The following is a 24,486-nucleotide window of genomic DNA, read 5'->3' on the forward strand; positions in this document are numbered from 1 at the left end:
CGGGTAGCCTCAGAATATCAACGTATAAGCTGATTCAGTGAGTTTATAAGGAAGTGTATAGGAGATGATGTACCCACTGTGACTATTAACCTACCATAACCAGAATCCGTGGATAGATGGCGGAATTCACGCAAAACTGAAAGCGAGAACCACCGCATTTAACCATGGAAAGGTGACTGGGAATATGGCTGAATACAAAGTTATTCCCTCCAAGGCAAGAAAAATGTCAGTATAGAATAAGTGGAGTCGCAATTCAACGGCTCAGACATGAGACTTATGTGGTAGGGTCTACAGACAATCACTGACTACAAAAGGAAAACCAGCCACGTCACGGACACCGTCTTGCTTCCAGACAAACATGTTCACCCATGACTGCATGTCCATGCATGCCTCCAACTCAATCGTCAAATTTGCAGACGACACAACAGTAGGCAATGACGACACAGCCTACAGGGAGGAGGTGAGGGCTCTCGGAGTGTGGTGTCAGGAAAACAACCTCTCACTCAACGTCAACAAAAGTCAGTTGTACACCTGAATGCATTCAACTAAAATGTGTCTTCCGCCTTTAACCCAACTTTGAATCAAAGGTGCGGGCGGCTGCCGTAATTGACATCCACGTCTTCGGCGGCCGGGGTAAAATGGCTCGGGCAGAATGACAGATTTATACCTTGTCAGGCTCGGGGATTTGATGGAGCAACCTTTTCGGTTACTGCCTGGTGCCCCTATGTAAAAACAAAGGAGATGATCGTGCACTTCAGGAAACAGTTTTAAGTTCCTCTGAGTACACATCACGGACAAGCTGAAATGGTCCACCCACAGACAGTATGGTAAGGCGCAATAGCACCTCTTCATCCTCTGGAGGCTCAAGAAATTTGGCTTGTCACCTAAAACCCTCAAACTTTTAGATGCAAAATTGAGAGCATCCTGTCATGCTGTATCACCGCCTGGTACAGTAACTGAACCGCCCACAACCGCAGGGCTCTTCAGAGGGTGGTGCGGTCTGCACAACGCATCACCGGGAGCAAACTACCTTCCCTCCAGGACACCTACAGCACCCGATGTCACAGAAAGGCCAAAAAGATCAAGGACAACACCCACCCGAGCCACTGCCTGTTCACCCCAATACCATCCAGAAGGCGAGGTCAGTACAGGTCCATCAAAGCTAGGACCAAGCGACAGAATCTGTTTTTCAATCTTAAGGCCATCAGATTGTTAAACAGCCATCACTAACACAGAGAGGCTGCTGCCTACATACAAATGTGAAATCTTTGGCCACTTTAATAAATGGATCACTAGTCACTTTAATGCCACTTCAATAATGTTTACATATCTTGCATTACTCATCTCATGTGTATATACTGTATTTTATACCATCGATTGCATCTTGCCTCTCATCGCTCATCCATATTTTTATATATTCTTAATCCATTCCTTAGATTTGTGTGTATTAGATAGTTGTTGTAAAATTGTTAGATATTGCTGCAGTGTCAGAACTAGAAGCACAAGCATTTCGCTACACTCGCAATAACATCTGCTAACCATGTGTATGTGACCAATTTGATTTAAGTTTCTTGCTCATTGTTCGGTGATGGAAATTGCTTCTTTTTTTTTAAAATATTTTTTATATATGGATGTAGCTATGGACATGGGGCACATGCTGCTAGCAGGTAGTCATTGTACCAGAAGTTCTCAAATGCAGTCGCTATGGAATGCCCATCGACTTTGTCTTATTCATTAATCAGAGGTCTAATATTGGGCTAGTGGCATGATTGTATACTTCAAAACCATATGCATATCATTCATTTAAAATTCCCATATTTATGATGTGCAATTATTTTTTTATGACTGACCTTACAGCAAGACCATAACACAATTAACTGAACTTAGAACAGTATCTTTCATTCCAACTTCCAGGGTGAACACTTCATAATGGGTTTGTGAAGGCTTTATTATTGTTACTATTTCTCAAATCATAAGAAAACAGCATGGGGGTTACGAAACATTTAGCAAAGCCCACAAGACGTAGCCAAATGCTGATTTTTATTTTTTTTAAAGGTAGTCTATGATTTGTGAAACATTTATGTAGCCTAGTGCTTATGATGACATGCACTATATATATACTTTTTGTTTAATCTAACTGCAATGATTTCTTGCCAATTGTATTATACCATCAAGCTTATTTGAACAGTTGTCTTTATTTGTGAAGAACTTTTCTTACATTGTCTGCTTAACATCAGAGACAAGCTTGCATGTAATATGGTGCATTTTCACATATGCAATATTTAGCATCTCTAAATATGGATTTGGGCAGAGGATATTTGTGTAATACTGCACAGTGGTAAGCTCAATTTCTTTTTTGTGGTGCTGAAGTCTTATGCAAAATGCAGGTCTTACCATCTGCTGAGACGAATTGCCCCACAGCTGACGAAATCCCACCACTGCCCTCCACGAATTGCACCTCGGACACGATGATGTTGTCCTCCAGCACAGACCCACAGTTCGTGCATACTGCATTGCCCCGAGCCTGATCGAGGTCGATCTCGGAACAACCACAGTTCTTGCATATGCGGGAAGTCATGTCTGTGGTGTCCGCCCAAATAAACCTGTATCAAAAGAGGATCATTTGTCACTTCTGTGTAACGTTTGCTACATAATCATATTTACACATTCCCCATGCAATGTGTTGATTAGACCAGTAGGCCACCATTGACAAGCCATCAATATATTTGTGCATGCTAAACTTTGCTTTAGAGAAGATTTTTCAAGCAATTACTGAAATTGTTCGGACAAGACATGAGATCACAGTAACCTGGGACAAGGTTTGCGCTCATTGTCACAACAGTACCAAAGTCAAGATAACCAGCTAGCTAACCCATTTAATGTGTAGCTAGCTACATTAGCAACTAGATATCACACACCCACTACTGTAATGCAGAAGGGGAGACATGCATGGCAAATATGTTTTCATTTCATTTTCAAAGCCGAGATAGTACTTACTATCTTTATATTTAGCTAGCTACCTGACGTTATTCAAAGTTTAATACCTGCGCGGTGTTAGCTAGTACTTGTAATGGCGACAAAGAAATCCAGTACAGGAGGAAACACTTCAGACGCTATGGATACTTGGTTAACTCTTTTCTCATAGTAAAAAGACTGTGCATATGCTAAAAGCTTGTTCTCAAAACATGTTCACGTGATACAACGATATGCCGTTTAAAAAAGGTAATTGTTAGCTAATTTCATATCCCATTCGACGAGGTTGCTTATGTTTTGGTGTTTTGACTTTCGCAAAACCTACTCGGCATAAGCTAAACCAAATATTTTATTTTCAGGGTAAGGATGACAACTTCAGGATGAGTATTGAATTTATTGAAACTATGTACACAGTATTCTTATTTATGTATCTCAATTATTATGTACACCGAAATACAATGAAATCACTTTACAGTTAGTAGCTATTGCTTTAAAAAAAAAGGTTTTAAATGTACACCCCTAAATTTACATTTAGTTCCTTCCATCACTAATCCGGGTGCGACGCGCTCTGTGATGACGATTGGTGGGCGGGTATTTCGCGCGCCAATCCTCCAGTGTTTTTGTTACCACAATAGTTAACCAGCATGCCGTTCACATTTTGCTTGCTGATGCCTCACAGAATGGAGAAATGTATCCCAGACTAAATGGTATGTATGGGAAATATGGATTGGGAACAATTGGAGCTCAACCCAAGGATTATAGCAGCCGTAAAGAAAGGTAAAAATAAACGGACGTTCGCTAGCTAGCCATAATTCGGCTAGACGTACATTAGCTAATTTTATATAACAGTTGGGACTAATCTTGGATGCTGATTGGTTAAAACCGCATTCCAGCCCGTGTCTATAATTAAGCAGTAAGGCCCGAGCGGTGTGCTATATTGCTAATGTACCACGGCTAAGGGCTGTTTGTAATTCCGACGCTATGCGCGGAGTGCCTGGATACAGCCCTTCGCTGTGGTATATTGGCCATATACCACAAACTCCAGAGGGGCCTTATTGCTATTATAAACTGGTTATCAACGTAATTAGAGCTGTGAAATGAAAGGTGTTTTCATACCTGTGGTATACAGTCTGATATACCACAGCTGTCAGCCAATCAGCATTCAGGGCTCGAACCACCCAGTTGTATATTCCACAAGTTACCACTGGCTAAAGCTATGATGTTGAAATGTCTATTTACTTTGATCCATCTCACTGTGCAATCCACTGTGATCAGCCCAGCCAGCCAATTTATAGATTTGATTTCCACTATAAAAAGCATCTAGACATTTAATTTAGACTAGCATTTGATTTTAAATAGCAGATATTTGTATAAACCTTGCTGTCTGTCTCTGATATTTGCAACATTGTTTCAATATTGAAATTGGATATCCCGCTGTCCCATAGTAATGAACATGTCGAGACGAGACGGACAGGCATCTAGTCAGCCAGTCAAAATCATGAATCAGCTGGCAGCATTTTTATGGATGTATACATAGAAATGTCAATAGAAAACAGGTGAAACGAAATGCAGCTAGTTTGATGTCTTTCCAGCTTCAGTTTGAAGTGATTGTGTTGTTGGCTAGCTCCTCTGAACAAGTGTCCTGACGAGAAAGCACATCTTCTATGCCAGGCAAAATCGTGGATCATTAGCTCATTGTTGTGCGTGTATCCAAATAAATGTCACTAGAAAACAGCTTAAACAAATGCAAATGCAGCTACTTTGCTGTTATTCTGGCGTAGTTGGCTAGCTAGCAAGAAAGGGTTATAAGAATGTTGCCAGCCAGTATGACAATGGAACATTTAGTACGAACAAAAGACTGAACGACTGGGTCACGTCTCTGGCAACCAAGCCAATAGAACGAATGATCAGCCGGCTCTGGGTAGCAACCCTAGATTTGTGTCAGGACTATATCTTGTGGAAGGATGAAATAGTATGAATAAATTAATCAAAATAATTTTTTTTAAATGAAAATGTCAATCATTATTTGACTATGTTGGTAACCCATTATATGAAAGTGATAATGCCCTTAAAGCTGGTGTTTGAAGGATATATTGGCACAGCTGATTAAACAGCATGATCATTACACAGGTGCACCTTGTGATTGGGACAATAAAAGGCCACTCTAAAATGTTCCATTTTGTCACAACACAAAGCTACAGCTGTCTCAAGTTTTGAGGGAGTGTGCAATTGGCATGCTGACTGCAGGAATGTCCACCAAAGCTGTTGCCAGATAACTAAATGTTCATTTCTCAACCATAAGCTGCCTCCAACGTCGTTTCAGAGAATTGGTCGGTACGTCCAACCGGTCGGTACTTCCAATGGTCTTGGCCTGACTGCAGGTCGGTGCCGTAACCGACTTCAGTGGGCAAATGCTCACTTTCGATGGCCTTCGGCACACTGGAGAAGTGTGCTCTTCACAGATGAATCTCAGTTTCAACTGTGCTAGGCAGATGGCAGGCTGTGTATGGCGTCGTGTGGAAGCAAACAGTTTACGCATGTCAATGTTGTGAACAGAGTGCCCCATGGTGGTGTTATGGTATGGGCAGGCAAAAGCTATGGGCCGCGAACACAATTTCAATTTGAACCAACAGAGTTAACGTGATGAAATCCTGAGTCCCATTGTGGTGCCATTCATCCACCGCCATCACCTCATGTTTCAGCATGATAATGCACGGCCCCATGTTGAAGGGATCAGTACACAATTCCTGGAAGCTGAAAATGTCTTAGTTCTTCCATGGCTTGCATATTCACCAGACATGCCACCCATTGAGTATATTTGGGATGCTCTGGATGTGACGTGTACGACAGCATGTTCCAGTTCCCACCAATATCAGAGCCACTTTGCACAACTTTCCACAGGCAACAATCGACAGTCTGATCAACTCTATGCGAAGGCGATATGTTGCGCTGCATGGGACAAATTGTGGTCACACCAGATACTGACTGGTTTTCTGATCCACGCCCGTACTTTAAAAAAACTAAAATATACAGTGCCTTGCGAAAGTATTCGGCCCCCTTGAACTTTGCGACCTTTTGCCACATTTCAGGCTTCAAACATAAAGATATAAAACTGTATTTTTTTGTGAAGAATCAACAACAAGTGGGACACAATCATGAAGTGGAACGACATTTATTGGATATTTCAAACTTTTTTAACAAATCAAAAACTGAAAAATTGGGCGTGCAAAATTATTCAGCCCCTTTACTTTCAGTGCAGCAAACTCTCTCCAGAAGTTCAGTGAGGATCTCTGAATGATCCAATGTTGACCTAAATGACTAATGATGATAAATACAATCCACCTGTGTGTAATCAAGTCTCCGTATCAATGCACCTGCACCGTGATAGTCTCAGAGGTCCGTTAAAAGCGCAGAGAGCATCATGAAGAACAAGGAACACACCAGACAGGTCCGAGATACTGTTGTGAAGAAGTTTAAAGCCGGATTTGGATACAAAAAGATTTCCCAAGCTTTAAACATCCCAAGGAGCACTGTGCAAGCGATAATATTGAAATGGAAGGAGTATCAGACCACTGCAAATCTACCAAGACCTGGCCGTCCCTCTAAACTTTCAGCTCATACAAGGAGAAGACTGATCAGAGATGCAGCCAAGAGGCCCATGATCACTCTGGATGAACTGCAGAGATCTACAGCTGAGGTGGGAGACTCTGTCCATAGGACAACAATCAGTCGTATATTGCACAAATCTGTCCTTTATGGAAGAGTGGCAAGAAAGCCATTTCTTAAAGATATCCATAAAAAGTGTTGTTTAAAGTTTGCCACAAGCCACCTGGGAGACACACCAAACATGTGGAAGAAGGTGCTCTGGTCAGATGAAACCAAAATTGAACTTTTTGGCAACAATGCAAAACGTTATGTTTGGCGTAAAAGCAACACAGCTGAACACACCATCCCCACTGTCAAACATGGTGGTGGCAGCATCATGGTTTGGGCCTGCTTTTCTTCAGCAGGGACAGGGAAGATGGTTAAAATTGATGGGAAGATGGATGGAGCCAAATACAGGACCATTCTGGAAGAGAACCTGATGGAGTCTGCAAAAGACCTGAGACTGGGATGGAGATTTGTCTTCCAACAAGACAATGATCCAAAACATAAAGCAAAATCTACAATGGAATGGTTCAAAAATAAACATATCCAGGTGTTAGAATGGCCAAGTCAAAGTCCAGACCTGAATCCAATCGAGAATCTGTGGAAAGAACTGAAAACTGCTGTTCACAAATGCTCTCCATCCAACCTCACTGAGCTCGAGCTGTTTTGCAAGGAGGAATGGGAAAACATTTCAGTCTCTCGATGTGCAAAACTGATAGAGACATACCCCAAGCGACTTACAGCTGTAATCGCAGCAAAAGGTGGCGCTACAAAGTATTAACTTAAGGGGGCTGAATAATTTTACACGCCCATTTTTTCAGTTTTTGATTTGTTAAAAAAGTTTGAAATATCCAATAAATGTCGTTCCACTTCATGATTGTGTCCCACTTGTTGTTGATTCTTCACAAAAAAATACAGTTTTATATCTTTATGTTTGAAGCCTGAAATGTGGCAAAAGGTCGCAAAGTTCAAGGGGGCCGAATACTTTCGCAAGGCACTGTATGTATGTATATATCTGTGACTGACAGATGTACAGATATGCCAGTCATGTGAAATCCATAGATTAGGGCCTAATGAATTTATTTCAATTGACTGATTTCCTTTATATAACTGTAACTCAGTAAAGATCTTTGAAATTGTTGCATGTTGCGTTATAATTCGTGTTATTTGTCTTATGCATTTGGTCTTTTACAGCATACTATGCCAGTAGAAGTCAGATACATTTGTATATATAATTTATGTGGACCACCCTTCAAATTTGTGGGTTCAGCTATTTCAGCCACACCCGTTGCTGACAGGTATAGTATGCCACCTTTCCAACAAGTCAGTTTGGCAAATTTCTGCCCTGGTAGTGCTGCCCCGGTCAACTGTAAGTGCGGTTATTGTGAAGTGGAAATGTCTAGGAGCAACAACGTCTCATTCGTGAAGTGGCAGGCCACACAAGCTTACAGAACGGGACTGCTGTGTGCTGAAGCACGTAAAAATCATCTCAGTTGCAACACTCACTATCAAGTTCCAAACTGCCGCTGGAAGCAACGTCGGCACAATAACTGTTAGTCGGGAGCTTCATGAAATGAGTTTCCATGCACAAGCAGCTGCACACAAGCCTAAGATCAGCATGTGCAATGCCATGCGTCGGCTGGAGTGGTGTAAAGCTCACTGTCATTGGACTCTGGAGCAGTGGAAACGTGTTCTCTGGAGTGATGAATCACGCTTCACCATCTGGCAGTCCAATGGACAAATCTGGGTTTGTTGGATGCAAGGCGAATGCTACCTGCCTGAACGCATAGTTCAACTAAAGTTTGTTGGAGGAGGAATAATGGTCTGGGGCTGTTTTTCATGGTTCAGGCTAGGCCCCTTTGTTCCAGGTGAAGGGGAATCTTAACGCTACAGAATAGTGACATTCTAGATTCTGTGCTTCCAACTTTGGCAACAGTTTGGGGAAAGCCCTTTCCTGTTTCAGCATGACAATGCCCCGTGCGTGCACAAAGCGAGGTCCATACAGAAGTGGTTTGTTGAGATCTGTGTGGAAAAACTTGACTGGCCTGCACAGAGCCCTGACCTCAACCCCATTAAACACCTTTGGGATGAATTGCAACGCCAACTGTGAGCCAGGCCTAATCGCTCAACATCAGTGCTCGACCTCACTAATGCTCTTGTGACTATTTTAATTCATGGTGTCAGAATACACTGCTCTATTAAAGCTGCAATATGTAACCTTTTGGGGCGACCGGAACAATTCACAGTGAAATGTGAGTTTTATAGATCTGTCATTATCATTGAAAGCAAGTTTAAGAAGCTGTAGAGCTGTTCTATGTGCACTATTGTTATGCTTCCCATTCTTACGTTTATATTTGGCGTCGTTTACTTTCAGTTTTGTACACCAGCTTCAAAAAAGCTGAAAATACAATATTTTTTGTTTATAGAAGAGTTATTTCACAGCGTTTTTAGATGGTACAATTATTCTCAACATGATTCTTGCTTGTTTTGTCACAAACTGAAATTAGGCAAACATTAGAATTTTAGCAACCAGTAAATGGCGGAGCGATTTCCACGTAGTGGAACTTTAAAGCAATTCAGAACTAATTTGTTGACATGTTTTGTTGCAGATTCAAAGCCAGATGAACTCATTGCAGAATATATCCATAATCATGAATGAATAAGTACATTTATTTGACAAAAATGCACCTAGTCACCGATCAAATCACGTCAAACACCCGAACTCCAACAATTACATTGTTTTAAAGAAATCAAAATAGTAAGCAATTTGTACATATGCCTTTTATACATAACATATGAATTGAAGTAAAATTATGAATTCATCAATGTCACAAACCTGGGAAGAGCACCATATGAACTATTATTATTGAGAGCGCACAGATTCTTATGCTTTTCCATTTTGACGAATTAGACCAGCACAAACAACAAACGAAAGGGAATATTGAATGATCCATCGCATCTCCCAAAAAACATTTTCAACATACATCTGTAAAATGATAGTTTCTAGACTAAAGCTTTGTGGTTGTCTTCCTCTAAGGCTTCCATGTCTTCTCCCTGGACCTCCTCAATGTCCACCTCTTGAACATCAGACTGAGGCCTCATCTTCACTGTCACTTTCCAACCTTGTTGGGGATGGCTTGTTGTCAGGCTCAAAAAGCCTCAAATTTGCCTGGATGACCACCAATTTTTCTGCCAAGAACCTTGCCCTCATCCAGGCCAAGGTGGTGAGACACGGTAGGGATGAAACCATAGGCCTTGTTGAGCTCTGCACCAGCCAGGATGCTCTTGCCAGCATACTTGGTGTCCAACATGTATGCTGTGGCGTGTATGAGCTTCAGGCAGAAGTCTTCACACTTTTTGATGTATTTCAGAAGTACAGTAACCTCTGCTTGGAGCAACAGTGAAGTGGGCAGGGCTGTACAGATTTTTCTTTTACATTTGCAAGTAGAGTCTGAACATCAGACAGGATGGCATTGTCTCCCTCAATCCGTGCAATGGCTACTGCTATAGGTTTTAGGAGTTTCAGGCTGCTTACCACTCTTTCCCAAAATACATCATCCAGGAGGATCCTCTTGATGGGGCTGTCCATATCGGCAGACTGTGATATGGCCATTTCTTGGAGAGACTCCTTCCCCTCCAGGAGACTGTCAAACATGATGACAACACCATCCCAACGGGTGTTGCTGGGCAGCTTCAATGTGGTGCTCTTATTTTTCTCACTTTGTTTGGTGAGGTAGATTGCTGATGACCCTTCACATACCAAACCATTTCCCTGGCTCTCTTGTAGAGTGTATTCATTTTTTTCAGTGCCATGGTGTCCTTGAGGAGCAGATTCAATGCATGAGCAGTACAGCCAATGGTTGTGATGTGAGGGTAGGACCCCTCCACTTTAGACCAAGCAGCCTTCATGTTCGCAGCATTGTCTGTCACCAGTGCAACTACCTTCTGTGATCCAAGGTAATTGATGACTGCTTTCAGCTCATCTGCAAAGTAGAGACCGGTGTGTCTGTTGTCCGTAGTGTCTGTGCTCTTGTAGAATACTGGTTGAGGGGTGGAGATTATGTAGTTATTTCTTGCCCACGAACATTCGACCACCCATCAGAGATGATTGCAATACAGTCTGCTTTCTCTATGATTTGCTTGACCTTCACTTGAACTCTGCATCCAGCAAATGAGTAGATAAAGCATGTCTGGTTGGAGGGATTTATGCTGGGCGAAGAACATTCAGAAATCTCTTCCAATACACATTGCCTGTGAGCATCAGAGGTGAACCAGTTGCATACACAGCTCTAGCAAGACATTCATCATAATTTCTCTGACTACGTTCCTCCAATGAGTCAAAAAAACTTCTGATTCCAGGAGGACCATGAGCTGTTGCTGTTGATAAGGTGTCTGATTCATAATTTTCACCTCGAATAGAAGTAGAGGGACTTTTGTCAGAGGTTGCTTGCTATAGCGCTGAGGGAACTTTATGCACTTGGCCAGATGATTCTGCATCTTTGTTGCATTCTTCACATATGATTTGGCACAGTATTTGCCAATGTACACAGCTTTTCCTTCTACATTAGCTGCAGTAAAATGTCTCCACACATCAGATAGTGCTTTTGACATTTTCCTGTAAAGATTAGTTTTTTTTTTATGTAAAAAAAAAAAAAACGCACAATTCCATGTACAGATAAATAGTTAAGCAGTTAGATTAAACAACTCCTTTGTAAGATAAATGTTTTAAAATGAAACATGTATGGAAACAGGGGAATTAACACTCCTCAGTTAGCAGGCTCAAGTTAGCTACAACCCACATGGTAGCAAAGACTAACTAGCAGAAATCTTTAACAAGTTAGAAGTAATTTAAACACACTTTGCTGTAGGCTACTATTTACTAGTAACAAAAAATGTATGTCATGTAAAATATATATTCACCCCACCCCGTATTGTAATCAAAACTTACCAGAAAGCATGTAGTCCTAGGCTCAGACAGTGTAGTAGTGTGGGCTCAATAGCATCTCATTAGTGTGCAAGATCTTGAGGATCAGCTGTACATGTTATGGAAGAATGCACTGTGCATGCAGAGGGTTGCAATTCCATTGAATTGGGAATAGTTTAACCAAAATATGCCACAAGACCTAGAATTGCCTTGTGTATCCCACAAAAGAGGTTAACTGTTAGCTTATAATTTTTTTTGATGAATTTAAGAAAGATTCCCATGGAAAATTTCCGGATGTTTCCTGGAAAGTTTCCGACCCTTTGTAACCCTAGTCTGAACCCCAGAATTAGCGGGACAGCATTACACAGGTGGGGAAAAAGGTAGCAAAAACAGTACACCACAACACTTTTAAACATGTTACTGAGTCTAGAGGTTATCAAATCAGGAGAAGAACAAGTGAAGGAAGCAGCATAGGGAAAATGGGTGAAGGTAGGGTGTGTTTATAGAGATAAGATTGAGAGTTCCAAAATGTCCGAAGTTGAGGGGGGCATGAAAGGCATACAACTTAATTATTGATGACAGCATTTTGTAGACAACATGGTGGTTTACATTTATGTCTACTGTGTGTGAATGATGGAAGAATCTTACCCCAGCTGTAGGTCAATTGTTTGAGGTCATTTAGGCCTGCACATCAACCAGTACTGGGACCATTGGAGACTTGGAACGCTTGCTCTCAAAATGCTGTTTGAATGTCTTTGGGTCTGCATCTATAAAGAGATCAGGTGGAGTGCTCCACAGTGCCCAAAGTTGAGGGACTATGGGGCATAAAAGGCACACTGTTGAATAAGGGGTAACTTGGGGGGTGGTTGGCTTTCATGGCATCAGTCAACAAGTTCAATTTGAGAGTGGAGCATGCATTATATCAATACCCCCCCTCCCCCAATCCAGATCTGAATGGCAGGAGTGTGTATACGCTTTTGTTCCAGCCCTTACCTGATTACAAATAGCCTATTGCCATGATTCAGTATGTTGATTATTTAAGTCCGGTGTTTGAGCTGGGCTGGGACAAAATTTGTCACACACATCTGGTCTTCAGGACTTCCTGCAATGCCTGAAACAGACTAGAGCAGGAGAATAGTGTTTCAGGTTGAAACCGCTTACTTAGTTGAGAGGTGGCAAGACTCCGGCACACCCACTGGTTCTGGAATAGAGAAGGCGCAAATAAGGTTTTCAATTTGGCCTCAATAACATGACAGTAATTCTACCGAAAAAGCAAATGTTTTGAGTACCAATTAATTAAAAACCCACTATAGCAGGTAGGACTAAACAAGGTTGCATAACTTTGCCTACTAGCTATACTAATGATCTGCTGACCAAAGCGTTACAGCAAACATATCAATGTTTTCCTGCAGTAAAGTAAGCACACTGTTGACTGCTGAAACCTATCAAAGCCAGACTAAAATAATACAGCTAGCTAGGGTAGTTACAAGTAGTAGTACTTGAAGTAGTATGTCTCACCCCTCACCCAGACACAAACCAACATTATCAAGAACGCCTAGCCCTAGCTTCACCATTTAAGTTAATTAGCAAGCTAGACTGTTGGTTTATAAAAGCCAAAGAAGGTTCTCATGCATTTAAATGACTAGACAAGTCGATGGCTAATGTAGCTATCTAGCCAGGCTAATGTTGCTAATTATCTGACTGTGAGCGAGCTAGCTAGCTAGATTACAGGCATATTTAATTGAATGGTCTATTTTAAAAAACTTTAGCCAATTTATTAATACATTTAGCTAACATTAGATAGTTAATCCAGAGATTCTTACCTTTGCCTCGATTTGACAGTCTTGTCCAGGTCATCATGGCCCTGGTGAGGTGACGTGAAGCTTGAGACAGGCATTTGTCATGCTGTATGATAGCAGCTAATTAGCATTTAATTTCAGGGGGGTAAATACAGGCGAATATATTGAGAAGTCGCCTTGTCTGAGAGAGATGTACACGATTATGAATACATCACGCCAGGGTAAGCCTACACGATACACAGCCATTATTTGAAGTGTTTCTAAAATTCACAATGGCTAAACGAGTGGTGGGAAAACGATTGGAACCATTTCCATGTTTGACCGTTAAGTTTGTGTGTTATGACTCATACTGTGGTAGGCTATTACCATGAGCCAATCCTCTCCAATTAAGGTCCCACCAACCTCCTGTGTTGTATTGCCATATGACATGGAAACGTAGCTAATGTTATACCCCTTGACTTATTCCACATTTTGTTGTGTTAGACTGAACTCAAAATTGATGAAATCGTTTTTTTTATATCACCCATCTACGAACAATACCCCATAATGACAAAGTGAAAACCACCTTTTTGGATTTTTTTTGCTAATTTATTGAAAATTAAATATAGAAATATCTTATTTACATAAGTATTCACAACTCTGAGTCAATATTGTGTAGAAGCACCTTTGGCAGAAATTATAGCTGTGAGTCTTTCTGGGTAGGTCTCAAAGAGCTTTCCACTCCTGGATTGTGCAACATTTGTAACAACTGTAACTAGGCCACTCCGGAACATTCACTGTCTTCTTGGTAAGCAACTGTAGTGTAGATTTGGCCTTGTGTTTTAGGTTTTTGTCGTGCTTAAAGGTGAATTAATCTCCCAGTGTCTGGTGGCAGTCAGACTGAACCAGGTTTTCTTCTAGGATTTTGCCTGTGCTTAGCTCCATTCTGTTTGTTTTTTTATCTTAAACTCACCAGTTTTAACGATTACAAGCATACCCATAACATGATGCAGCCATCACTATGCTTGAAAATATGGAGAGTGATATCTCGTAATATGTTTGGAGCATATCCAATACCACACTTTGTATTCAGGCCAAAAAGTGAATTGCTTTGCCACATTTCTGACAGTATTACTTTAGTGCCTTGTTACAAACAGAATGTAGGTTTAGGAATATTTTTGTTCTGTACAGGCTTCCTTTTCACTCTCAATTAGGTTAGTATTGTAACTACAGTTTTCTCCTATCACATTCAACTCTTAACTTGTTGCGTCGAGCAAACCCGTATCCGGGAGCGTAATCATAGCCTCAAGCTCATTACCATAACGCAACGTTAACTATTCATGAAAATCGCAAATGAAATGAAAGAAATATATTCACTCACAAGCTTAGCCTTTTGTTAACAACACTGTCATCTCAGATTTTCAAAATATGCTTTTCAACCATAGCTACACAAGCATTTGTGTAAGAGTATTGATAGCTAGCATAGCATTAAGCCTAGCATTCAGCAGGCAACATTTTCACAAAAACAAGAAAAGCATTCAAATAAAATCATTTACCTTTGAAGAACTTCGGATGTTTTCAATGAGGAGACTCTCAGTTAGATAGCAAATGTTCATTTTTTCCAAAAAGATTATTTGTGTAGGAGAAATCGCTCCGTTTTGTTCATCACGTTTGGCTAAGAAAAAAATCTGAAAATGCAGTCTCTACAACGCCGAACTTTTTACCAAATTAACTCCATATTATCGACAGAAACATGGCAAACGTTGTTTAGAATCAATTCTCAAGGTGTTTTTCACATATCTATTCGATGATAAATCATTTGTGGCAGTTGGGTTTCTCCTCGGAAGCAAACGGAAAAATACACGCAGCTGGAGATTACGCAATAATTGCGACGGAGGACACCAAGCGACCACCTGGTATATGTAGTGTAAAATGGTCAATCTTCCAATGATATGCCTACAAATACGTCACAATGCTGTCAACACTATGGGGAAACGACAGAAAGTCTAAGCTCATTCGTGACCCATTGACAGCCATATAAGGACTCATTGGAACACAGCGCCTTCAAAATCTGGGGCACTTCCTGTTTGAAATTTCATCTTTCATCTTCACCTGTAGCATCAGTTCTGTGGCACTCACAGACAATATCTTTGCAGTTTTGGAAACGTCAGTGTTTTCTTTCCAAAGATGTCAATTATATGCATAGTCGAGCATCTTTTCGTGACAAAATATCTTGTTTAAAACGTTTTTTTATCCAAAAATTCAAAGAGCACCCCCTATATCCAAGAAGTTAACTGTTTTAAAGTCACCATTGGCCTCATTGTGAAATCCCTGAGCTGTTTCCTTCTGCAGCAACTGAGTTAGGAAGGACACCTGTATCTTTTTGTAGTGAATGGGTATATTGATACACCATCCAAAGTGTAATTAACTTCACCATGCTCAAATCGATATTCAATGTCTGCTTTTTTTTCTCCCATTTACCAATAGGTGCCCTTCTTTGCGAGGCATTGGAAAATCTCCCTTGTCTTTGTGGTTGAATCTGTGTTGAAATTCACTGCTCCACTGAGGGACCTTACTATTATCTGTATGTGTGGGGTACAGAGATGAAGTAGTCATTAAAAAAATAATGTTAAACACTATTATTGCACACAGTGAGTCCATGCAACTTATTATGTGACTTAAGCACATGTTTACTCCTGAGCTTATTTAGGCTTGCCAGAACAAAGGAGTTGAATACTGGTCTCAAAACATTTGAGCTTTTCATTTTTTAATAATATACAGGTTATAGTGTGTAGGCCAGTGACAAAAAATGTAATCCATTTTAAATTCAGGCTGTAATACAAAACATTAGGATAAAGTCAATAGGTGTGTGTATACCATCTGAAGGCAATGTATCTATAACATTTCGCTTTGCTAGTCAACGTTGTGGTGTTAAAATGTATGCTGTAGGTGCGTCTGCTCATTATTAATTTATGTTGATCTTAGCTAATGTGAAATCAGCGAGGGAGATTCTCAGTCTCTCGGGTCCGGATCTACAACGACTCACCCACCTGTCAAAGTCAGACGTGCAACACCTGCACACAGCTGTTGCTGTCTCTTACCGCAGACATTCACCTGTAACAGGTAGGCGTGCTCTATTCTATTGCAGGGTTCTCCAACTCCAAACATGGAGAGCTACTGGGTGTGCAGATTTTGATTCAGGCCCAGCACTAACACACCAACTAGCTAGCTATGTTTAGACAGGTGTTTTAGTGCTGGCTAGACTAAGTGATGCAAAAACCATACATTTGCATAGATTTTTTTGTACAGCAAAATCATGTCAACATGCATTCGGAAAGTATTCAGACCCCTTTACTTTTTCAACATTTTCTTATGTTACAGCCCTATTCTATAATTGACAAAACATTTTTACTCCTGAATCTACACACAATACCCCATAATGACAATGCGAAAACAAGTTTTTAGAAATACAAAACAAAACCTTATTTGCATAAATATTCATACCCTTTTGGTTATGAGACTCGAAATTGAGCTCAGGTGCATCCTGTTTCCATTGATCATCCTTGATGTTTCTAAAACTTGATTGGAGTCCACCTGTGGTAATTTCAGTTGATTGGACATGATTTGGAAGGCGCACACCTGTCTATGTAAGGTCCCACAGTTAACAGTGCATGTCAGAGACAAAAACCAAGCCATGAGGTCGAAGGAATTGTCCGTAGAGCTCCGAGACAGGATTGTGTCGGCACAGATCTGGGGAAGGATACCAAAACATTTCTGCAGCATTGAAGGTCCCCATGAACACATTGGCCTCCATCATTCTTAAGTTGAAGAAGTTTGGAACCACCACTACTCTTCCTATAGCTGTCTGGCCAAACTGAGCAGTTGGGGGAGAAGAGCCTTGGTCAGGGAGGTGACCAAGAACCAGATGGTCACTCTGGCAGACGTCCAGAGTTCATATGTGGAGACTGGAGAACCTTCCAGAAGGAAAACCATCTTTGCAGCAATCCACCAATCAGGCCTTTATTGTAGAGTGGCCACTCCTCAGTAAAAGGCACATGACAGCCCACTTGGAGTGTGCCAAAAGGCACTTTTAAAGGACTCAGACCATGAGAAACCAGATTCTCTGGTCTGACGAAACCAAAATTGAACTTTTTGGCCTGAATGCCAAGCTGGAGGAAACCTGTCACCATCCCTACGGTGAAGCAATGGTGGTGGCAACATTCTGTTGGGATGTTTTTATTTTTAGGCGCATGTGCGAGTAAAATAGTCGCACTGTATAGCCCTGAAATTCACACACCGAGATGAAGGTGCATCATGCTCTCCTCCATGTAAAGAAATTTGACTGCAGCCAACCACTGCGCACAAATCACACTGCCAACAGGTAACGGGAGGTGGGACAGAGGGCAGATTGTCAAATCAGCAGTGTTTCCCTGTCATCGCTCGCCTTGCGACTGACTGCCTGTTCAATCAATAGATTGCTATAAGATGCATATCGTTCATTCTAGTGAGAGAGGGCAGGGCAGACTTTTTTTTCTGACTGGCAAATGGAAAAGTAGCCTAGTTTAATTTATTTTCTTAAAAAAAAAATTTGAGTCCAAAACAGGAGGTTTAAAAAGTAACCGAGACATTTTCAGTCCTCTGCAGCATTGCATTAATTAACAAAAGCCTGCACCCCCAGTAACTCACCAGAGTTGGAGATGCACTCTACCACTGTATCCAGCCACCCGGAAGTGATTGTAGCCTAGGCTTTACAATCCTAGTCTCAAACAAGTTTTAGTTTATTATTCAAAGTAACGGATTGTTTGTTTTCACACAGCCTTACAAGTGCACCGTGGAGAGTGTCCCTCTTTGGAACCTGGACACAAGCTAAGTTTGGCTTGCCCTGTTCTGGACGCTCTACTGCGAGGTGGTATACCGTTGAGCGGCATCACAGAACTGGCAGGGGAGAGCAGTGCAGGAAAGACCCAGTTTGGCTTGCAGCTGTGTCTTTCTGTGCAGTACCCACTGGCGTATGGAGGGCTCAATTCAGGTGACCTAATGGATAAAATGGACTGAATCGGGGAGGGACGAATTGGACTAGCCTCTCCAATAAGGAACACATAATTTGTTGCAAAACATTTTAAAACGTTTTCCATTGCATGCCCTTATAAATGCGACCCAGCTCTTTGTTGGCAGTGTTTTGTCCTGATGTTCTGCCTGTAAACCGTATTGTCTAAATATTGTAACTTTTTCATTATTGGCAGATAGTGAGGCTTATGGCATGATATTTTGTATGTGCATGTGTCTTTACACCTGCAGGAGCTGTGTATATTTGCACAGAAGACTCGTTTCCCATCAAGCGTCTGCGGCAGCTCATTACCCAGCAGGCTCGGCTGCGGCCAGAGCTTCCCCATGCCCTGATACAGAGCATCCGTTTCAGCGACAACATCTATATAGAGCATGCTGCCGATCTGGTAGGACAGTGGTGCAACAGACACCCACTTTAGTGGAGAATTACTATAAAACGCCACTGGCACAGGTTGAAAGCAGTTCATGACGTGTCCACATGCAATTGGCTTTCCAGATATGTAGTTAGGTTATGTTCCCATTTATTGCAGAAGTAAAAGATACAAAATATTTTGGTTCAAACATGATGAGGAGCATTCCATAAGCTGTTCTAGTGAGACTGTAAGAACCATATGCTCTCTCCTCTCACCTGTGCTAATACTTTCTGGTCACCTGTGCTTCCTAATATACATGTGACCAGTGTTTCTGTGCTGTGCCAACAGGGTGCACTGCAGGCCTGCGTGTCCCAGCGGGTGCCCATTCTGCTCTCCCGGGGCCTTGTTCGGCTGGTGGTGGTGGACTCGGTGGCGGCTCTGTTCCGCAGCGAGTTCCAGGCGGACGAGGGTATCGAGAGAGCCCGCCACATGCTGGCCTTTGCCGCCACTCTCCACCGCCTGAGTCACAACTACAGTACCCCGGTGCTGTGCATCAACCAGGTAGGGAAAGCCTTAACTACTCAGCAGGCCCAGGTCAAATTCACTATATCAGACTATTTAGGTTTTCCTGGTACTAGTAGGGAAACACTGGAATAGTTCCAAAGTGCAAACTCGAGTATATCCGGAAACTTCCGAGTATTTCACCCAGGTCTGCTGCTACACATGCATGTCCGATGATGTATTATTATTCTTGGCTCACTTGAAAAGGACGTGTTAATCTCAATGTGACTTTGCTGTTTTAAATAAAGGATCAATACAATGAATGATGTTGGATGTGTTCTATTGATATTGCATTGTATAATGTAATTATGTTATATTATGTTAGCCTGACCCTATAGATGAACAAAAGCTAGCGGTATGTTCAGAATAATGTAATGAGTTATTACACCGTACCTATTCAGGTGACAGATGTAATGGATGGGCCAGATCCAGCACACTGTAACTTTGGGTAAGCTGTTTGAGTCTCCTGGTATATTTACTAGTGTGTGTGTATGGCTTTGTGTCTTTGTGTTGTAGTAATAATTAGGTGGGTGCTTACATTTGTCCTATTTCACACATGTAGCAGTGTGTATAAATACGTGTGAATTGGAAAAAGTGGTGTTTGTTTACCCCACTCCCCCTGAAACACCCTCGGAGAGTGGGGTCACGGCCAGGGATCAGACATTATTGACGCGACTGTGTGTGTTTGTGTCCGTCCACATGCTTCTTTCTCAGGTTGGTGGACAATAAGGTGCTGCCCGCCCTGGGCATGGCCTGGGCCAACCAGGTGATGGTGAGGCTGATGCTGCTCCGCCTCCCGGGCTGTGTGGGCACCGGGGAGCAGGGCGGTACCAGCGCCCCTCGCAGGCTGGAGGTGGTGTTTGCCCCCCACCTCCCCAGAGCCAGCTGCCTGTGTGGGGTGTGGGAGGAAGGAGTGAGAGGGCTGCCAAACAGACCCCGGTCTGTCACCAACAGCGTTACCAAGAGACTTGAAACCACAGGCGAATTGGGCCTGAACGATGGTACCTAAATCCGATTAAACTTTTACAGTTATAGGATACAAGGAAAAAAGTGCCAAATTGGAAAATGATAGGGACCCGCACACTGTTTAGATGCTCTGCAGTTTTCTTGGCAATATTGTAACCACAAAGGCATTTTTTGTATCAGGTGATTCAAGGGTGATTCCAGCAGGGAATGCACACTGGAGGAGAGTGGACACTGCAGGATGGCAGGACTGTTGCCTTACTTTGTGCTTCGACATTCCATAGTGAAGCCTATATGCATTTAAAAGGAGAGAGAAGATAGTAGAAAAAGTATGAAAGTATTACAGTGCCTTGCGAAAGTATTCGGCCCCCTTGAACTTTGAGACCTTTTGCCACATTTCAGGCTTCAAACATAAAGATATAAAACTGTATTTTTTTGTGAAGAATCAACAACAAGTGGGACACAATCATGAAGTGGAACGACATTTATTGGATATTTCAAACTTTTTTAACAAATCAAAAACTGAAAAATTGGGCGTGCAAAATTATTCAGCCCCCTTAAGTTAATACTTTGTAGCGCCACCTTTTGCTGCGATTACAGCTGTAAGTCGCTTGGGGTATGTCTCTATCAGTTTTGCACATCGAGAGACTGACATTTTTTCCCATTCCTCCTTGCAAAACAGCTCGTGCTCAGTGAGGTTGGATGGAGAGCATTTGTGAACAGCAGTTTTCAGTTCTTTCCACAGATTCTCGATTGGATTCAGGTCTGGACTTTGACTTGGCCATTCTAACACCTGGATATGTTTATTTTTGAACCATTCCATTGTAGATTTTGTTTTATGTTTTGGATCATTGTCTTGTTGGAAGACAAATCTCCGTCCCAGTCTCAGGTCTTTTGCAGACTCCATCAGGTTTTCTTCCAGAATGGTCCTGTATTTGGCTCCATCCATCTTCCCATCAATTTTAACCATCTTCCCTGTCCCTGCTGAAGAAAAGCAGGCCCAAACCATGATGCTGCCACCACCATGTTTGACAGTGGGAATGGTGTGTTCAGGGTGATGAGCTGTGTTGCTTTTATGCCAAACATAACGTTTTACATTGTTGTCAAAAAGTTCAATTTTGGTTTCATCTGACCAGAGCACCTTCTTCCACATGTTTGGTGTGTCTCCCAGGTGGCTTGTGGCAAACTTTAAACGACACTTTTTATGGATATCTTTAAGAAATGGCTTTCTTCCTGCCACTCTTCCATAAAGGCCAGATTTGTGCAATATACGACTGATTGTTGTCCCATGGACAGAGTCTCCCACCTCAGCTGTAGATCTCTGCAGTTCATCCAGAGTGATCATGGGCCTCTTGGCTGCATCTCTGATCAGTCTTCTCCTTGTATGAGCTGAAAGTTTAGAGGGACGGCCAGGTCTTGGTATATTTGCAGTGGTCTGATACTCCTTCCATTTCAATATTATCGCTTGCACAGTGCTCCTTGAGATGTTTAAAGCTTGGGAAATCTTTTTGTATCCAAATCCGGCTTTAAACTTCTTCACAACAGTATCTCGGACCTTCCTGGTGTGTTCCTTGTTCTTCATGATGCTCTCTGCGCTTTTAACGGACCTCTGAGACTATCACAGTGCAGGTGCATTTATACAGAGACTTGATTACACACAGGGGGATTGTATTTATCATCATTAGTAATTTAGGTCAACATTGGATCATTCAGAGATCCTCACTGAACTTATGGAGAGAGTTTGCTGCACTGAAAGTAAAGGGGCTGAATAATTTTGCACACCCAATTTTTCAGTTTTTGATTTGTTAAAAAAGTTTGAAATATCCAATAAATGTCGTTCCACTTCATGATTGTGTCCCACTTGTTGTTGATTCTTCACAAAAAAATATCTTTATATCTTTATGTTTGAAGCCTGAAATGTGGCAAAAGGTCGCAAAGTTCAAGGGGGCCGAATACTTTCGCAAGGCACTGTATGTGTCAAATGATATGGAAATCCTGACAAACCACCTTTAAAAAAAAATCAAAATACATTTTTAGCAGCAGACATTTTCTGCTTTTCTTTTCACAACAGAATGTAATATAGGCTATTGCAAAAATATATATATATTTTGCACTACACTTCTGAAGTTTCATTTTGCATAGCAGCGTGTTCCTGTTGGAGGAAGCTGACATTTGATTTAGAAATCGGCAGGCCTGTGGTGTATGCCAATTAGTACTGACAACAGCACATCCTAGCAACAGCACTGACGGTTTCTAAATAGTGTAATTTCACTCCAACCAGGACATGCTGCTCTGCAAGTCAAATGCACTTCTGAAAACAGTGCAGAAAACTATCTGCAACGATTGAATTCTGGCCAAAGTCTTTTATTTGTTTCACATGTTAGAGGATGTTCTATCCAGTGATGTAGTGGTAAATAAAATTGGTGGGTAAAGCTAATTGCCATTGGTGGTGAATGAAGTAACGCTTTTTATACTTTCAGTGCATTTTTCCCTAATAGCTGGCTAAACACTCGCAGTGCATTTTTCCCTAATAGCTGGGTAAACACTCGCACAAAAAGAGTAAATGGCATTTACGTGCATTTACTTTAGACGGCTCGGTGCATTCAACACCTCTCAAATACAAGCAGTACTTTGAGCCAGGCATTGCTTGCTGTTTGGGGTTTTAGGCTGGGTTTCTGTACAGCACTTTGAGATATCAGCTGATGTACGAAGGGCTATATAAAATACATTTGATTGATTGATTGAGAGATTGACACGCATATTCGTAATATCAGCTCTGTGTACATCCAAGGGCCAATCGTGCTGCCCCGTTCTGAACCAATTGCAATTTTCCTAAGTACTTTTTTTGTGGCACCTGACCACTACTGAACCGTAGTCCAAGTGCGACAAAACCAGGGACTGTAGGACCTGCCTTGTTGACAGTGCTGTCAAGAAGGTAGAGCAGCGCCTTATCATGGGCATACTTCTCCCCATTTTAGCTACTGTTGTATCAGTATGTTTGACTATGACAGTTTTTACAATCCAGGGTAACTCCAAGTAGTTTAGTCACCTCAACTTGCTCAATTTCCATATGATTTATTACAAGATTTAGTTGAGGTTTAGGGTTTGGTGAATGATTTGTCCCAAATACAATGCTTTTAGTTTTAGAAATATTTAGGACTAACTTAGTCCTTGCCACCCACTCTGAAACTAACTGCAACTCTTCAAATGTTGCAGTCATTTCAGTCGCTGTAGTAGCTGACATGTATAGTGTTGAGTCCTTTGCACACATAAACACTCTGGCTTTCCTCAAAGCCAGTGGCAATTCATTAGTAAAGATTGAAAAAAGTAATGGGCCAAGAGAGCTGCCCTGGGGAAATCCTGATTCTACCTGGATTATGTTGGAGAGGCTTATATTAAAGAACACCCTCTGTGTTCTGTTAGTCGGGTAACTCTTTATCCACAATGTGCATGTGTGTGTACGGCTTTGTGTCTTTGTATGTCACTGTGTGTGTCCTGCAAAAGTCATTTTTACATATTTCTGCAGACGTACTTTTAAATGGATAGTCATTGGCTCAATAACCGGAAGTCTATGGGAACAGCTAGCATATCATTGTGCAGGCACTAGCAGCAATAGAACCCCCCTTACCACCACTGCTGAAAAAAAATCCTAGGGGGATCTCTCCTGTCATCTCTCTACTTTGACAAATAAATAATTGTATTCAGTCCTTCCTTGCCTGGGTAATTAATTTAAGCTTAATACAAATTTAATAGACTATCAATATAGATATGTACGTGTCCAAATACCCATACTAGTGTACAATGTAAATAAACTGCATCGTATGTACTCCTCTTCGCATACTATTTATGTTGGAAGGTTTAGTAAAAAGTATGCAGTTTGCCACGGGCGTAGTGTACTACTTTTGCTACAGCTTCGCATATGTAACTGGCTAGCTAGGTTAAATATGAAGTTGTTGCTCAACAATAGCAAGCTTATCGGGTATTCAACTTCAAATCCTACTAAAGCACATAGTTAACGTATTTAGCTAAAGTAAAGGCACGGCATGCTGCAAATAACAATCTGTTTTCAAAGATACGATTAAATGGTCATGATCCTTTTTAAGGACAAAAAAATGACTTGCATTTGAACAGGAGACTCTGCTCGTTGTCTTAGCCATCTTCAATATGTTTTTTTGTTTACTTTCAGAGAGCTATCAAATTCCAAAGACCTATCTGGTAT

At 41.6% G+C, this 24,486-nt stretch overlaps 2 protein-coding genes across 3 annotated transcripts in view; one reads left to right on the forward strand and one right to left on the reverse strand.

The window, feature by feature from the left end:
• Nucleotides 1-3,324, reverse strand: part of brf1b (BRF1 RNA polymerase III transcription initiation factor subunit b) — a 127,301-nt gene extending 123,977 nt beyond the window's left edge. The window contains exons 1-2 of the mRNA XM_021612195.2: nt 3,045-3,324; nt 2,395-2,603 (exon numbers count right to left, since the gene is read on the reverse strand). Of these exons, the coding sequence (XP_021467870.2) occupies nt 2,395-2,578 (184 nt within the window). The 5' untranslated portion in view covers nt 2,579-2,603; nt 3,045-3,324. The remainder of the gene's footprint in view (nt 1-2,394; nt 2,604-3,044) is intronic.
• A 184-nt stretch (nt 3,325-3,508) lies between these two features.
• xrcc3 (X-ray repair complementing defective repair in Chinese hamster cells 3) lies at nt 3,509-22,704 on the forward strand. 2 transcript variants are annotated; one of them, XM_036985220.1, is made up of 8 exons: nt 3,509-3,680; nt 16,309-16,446; nt 18,140-18,352; nt 18,622-18,776; nt 19,092-19,304; nt 19,706-19,752; nt 20,019-20,608; nt 22,239-22,704. In XM_036985220.1, the coding sequence occupies exons 1-7, from the start codon at nt 3,662-3,664 to the stop codon at nt 20,311-20,313; spliced, it is 1,080 nt and encodes a 359-aa protein (XP_036841115.1). In that variant the 5' UTR covers nt 3,509-3,661; the 3' UTR covers nt 20,314-20,608; nt 22,239-22,704. The 2 variants fall into 2 exon arrangements, with proteins under 2 accessions (XP_036841115.1, XP_036841114.1); XM_036985219.1 differs by having other exon boundaries at nt 3,552-3,750.
• Nucleotides 22,705-24,486: the final 1,782 nt, after the last annotated feature.

This window comes from Oncorhynchus mykiss, chromosome 8 (assembly GCF_013265735.2).
Source record: "Oncorhynchus mykiss isolate Arlee chromosome 8, USDA_OmykA_1.1, whole genome shotgun sequence".
Taxonomy (NCBI): Eukaryota; Metazoa; Chordata; class Actinopteri; order Salmoniformes; family Salmonidae; genus Oncorhynchus; species Oncorhynchus mykiss.

What these genes read in the sequence shown, in the direction of transcription:
- xrcc3 (XM_036985219.1), top strand. Translation starts at nt 3,678, where the DNA reads ATGGTATGTATGGGAAATATGGATTGGGAACAATTGGAGCTCAACCCA. An exon ending in TATAGCAGCCGTAAAGAAAG is followed by an intron (nt 3,751 to 16,308) that starts GTAAAAATAAAC and finishes TGTTGATCTTAG; the next exon opens with CTAATGTGAAATCAGCGAGG. An exon ending in TAGAGCATGCTGCCGATCTG is followed by an intron (nt 18,777 to 19,091) that starts GTAGGACAGTGG and finishes CTGTGCCAACAG; the next exon opens with GGTGCACTGCAGGCCTGCGT.